The sequence below is a fragment of the Phytophthora parasitica genome (assembly GCF_000247585.1).
Source record: "Phytophthora parasitica INRA-310 unplaced genomic scaffold supercont2.100, whole genome shotgun sequence".
Lineage (NCBI taxonomy): Eukaryota > Oomycota > Peronosporomycetes > Peronosporales > Peronosporaceae > Phytophthora > Phytophthora nicotianae.
Window position 1 is genome coordinate 22,347 of NW_008649086.1, and position 1,464 is coordinate 23,810.

The window sequence follows — 1,464 nt, forward strand, 5'->3', positions numbered from 1 at the left end:
ATTTAACTAATACAGCCCATGGACCAACTTTTTATCAAGTTTGACAAGTTGAGGTGGTTGGGGTGCAGGTGAAAGTCAATAAAATTCGAATGAAATAGTTGAAATCTGGAATTAGTGGAACCCAATGACGATACATCAGACTTTCTTAGGTCCCAACTGTGACCACTTCAGATGCTGATTTCCGCTGAAATCTACTTAGAATGGACGAGCACGTAATTTCATGTCGATACGTACGTCAGATTCCTATTGTCAGTAGATAAAATCCTTGATTTTGACCACACTGAACTAGTTATTTCTATCATCACATTGTATCAAGTTTTAAGATAGACAGTACTAGTATTATTACGTGACTTTACAATAAGTAAGTCTATTAGTCCGGTGGAATCGCATTCTATCAAGTACGACAGGATATCACGATATACGAGCTCATCGCAGACAGGTTCATCTGTAACCTAGCGAATGATATCCAGGCATGGCCTATCGGGGCATTTTCAAATCCCATACCATTTGATGAAAAATGGACAGCTTAGAAAACTCCAACTGGGTATTCTATACAGCAATGTATGGAGCCTTCCAAACGACTACTAAAAATGTATATTGACACTGTCTTGCCATATTCCCCTTGGAAGTGTGTTTATACATGCTTTCAAATTACCTGCCTACGTTGACAACGCATATGACGCATTAGCATGGCTGTCGGGGTCTCTAGCACTTCGTGATCAGCTCATCCATCGCTCGTCACTCTAAGATAGTATATGGCTCTGTTCGGCCACTTGGACACCAGTGCTCAAGCTGCCGGTGAAGACGGTTAATACTACGTTAACGTTAGGAGCAGCAATGACAAATCTCTCCAAAACAACATTCTGTATAAACCTAAGGAAGACTCGTTTTCGCTGTATACTAAAGATTTCCATAGCAGTGGGGTTTCTCAGCTGGAAGAGGATGCTGTGATCGACGACTACAGTGTGAATCATGACGACGCTGTGTTACGTGGTCGTGATGGAGGAACATGCGAGATGAAGCAAAACCGAACTGGTGCGAGATATGGCTAGCGCAATAGCTGCTCTGCGTTAAACTACCTCGGGCGTCAAGAGCTTGGCTAAGCGAGGATATCCTTGAGAAATATCCATTGGTTTCGTGGAGTGCGGAGACAGAAGTTTTCTAAATAGATTAGAGACCTATGCCAGCACTTGTAAACTGCACTGGTAAGCAAACATCTACACCTGCAGCAAGAAACGTAGAGCACTCGAAGTTGGTGGGAAAGGCAGCTTGTGCTGCTGTTTGTTTTTTGCGAAGTGAGCTCTAGCATTCTCTCTCTTTCTTCGTCTAGCTCAATTTCCATCATCATGTTTTCTCACTATTTTCCTCACCTTTTCCAACTGCCTCAGTGACACACCCTCAACAACAAAGCCTTTTAGTCGGGTCGGCACCAACCGTGAGGACCAGTACATCACAACAGCCCCA

At 43.3% G+C, this 1,464-nt stretch overlaps 1 protein-coding gene across 1 annotated transcript; it reads left to right on the top strand.

Annotated features, from left to right (window-relative positions):
- Nucleotides 1–755: 755 nt before the first annotated feature.
- PPTG_24490 (hypothetical protein) lies at nucleotides 756–1,052 on the top strand (the record flags this gene model as incomplete). Its single annotated transcript, XM_008917389.1, has 2 exons — nucleotides 756–807; nucleotides 907–1,052. The coding sequence occupies 2 exons, from the start codon at nucleotides 756–758 to the stop codon at nucleotides 1,050–1,052; spliced, it is 198 nt and encodes a 65-aa protein (XP_008915637.1).
- Between the last annotated feature and the right edge of the window lie 412 nt (nucleotides 1,053–1,464).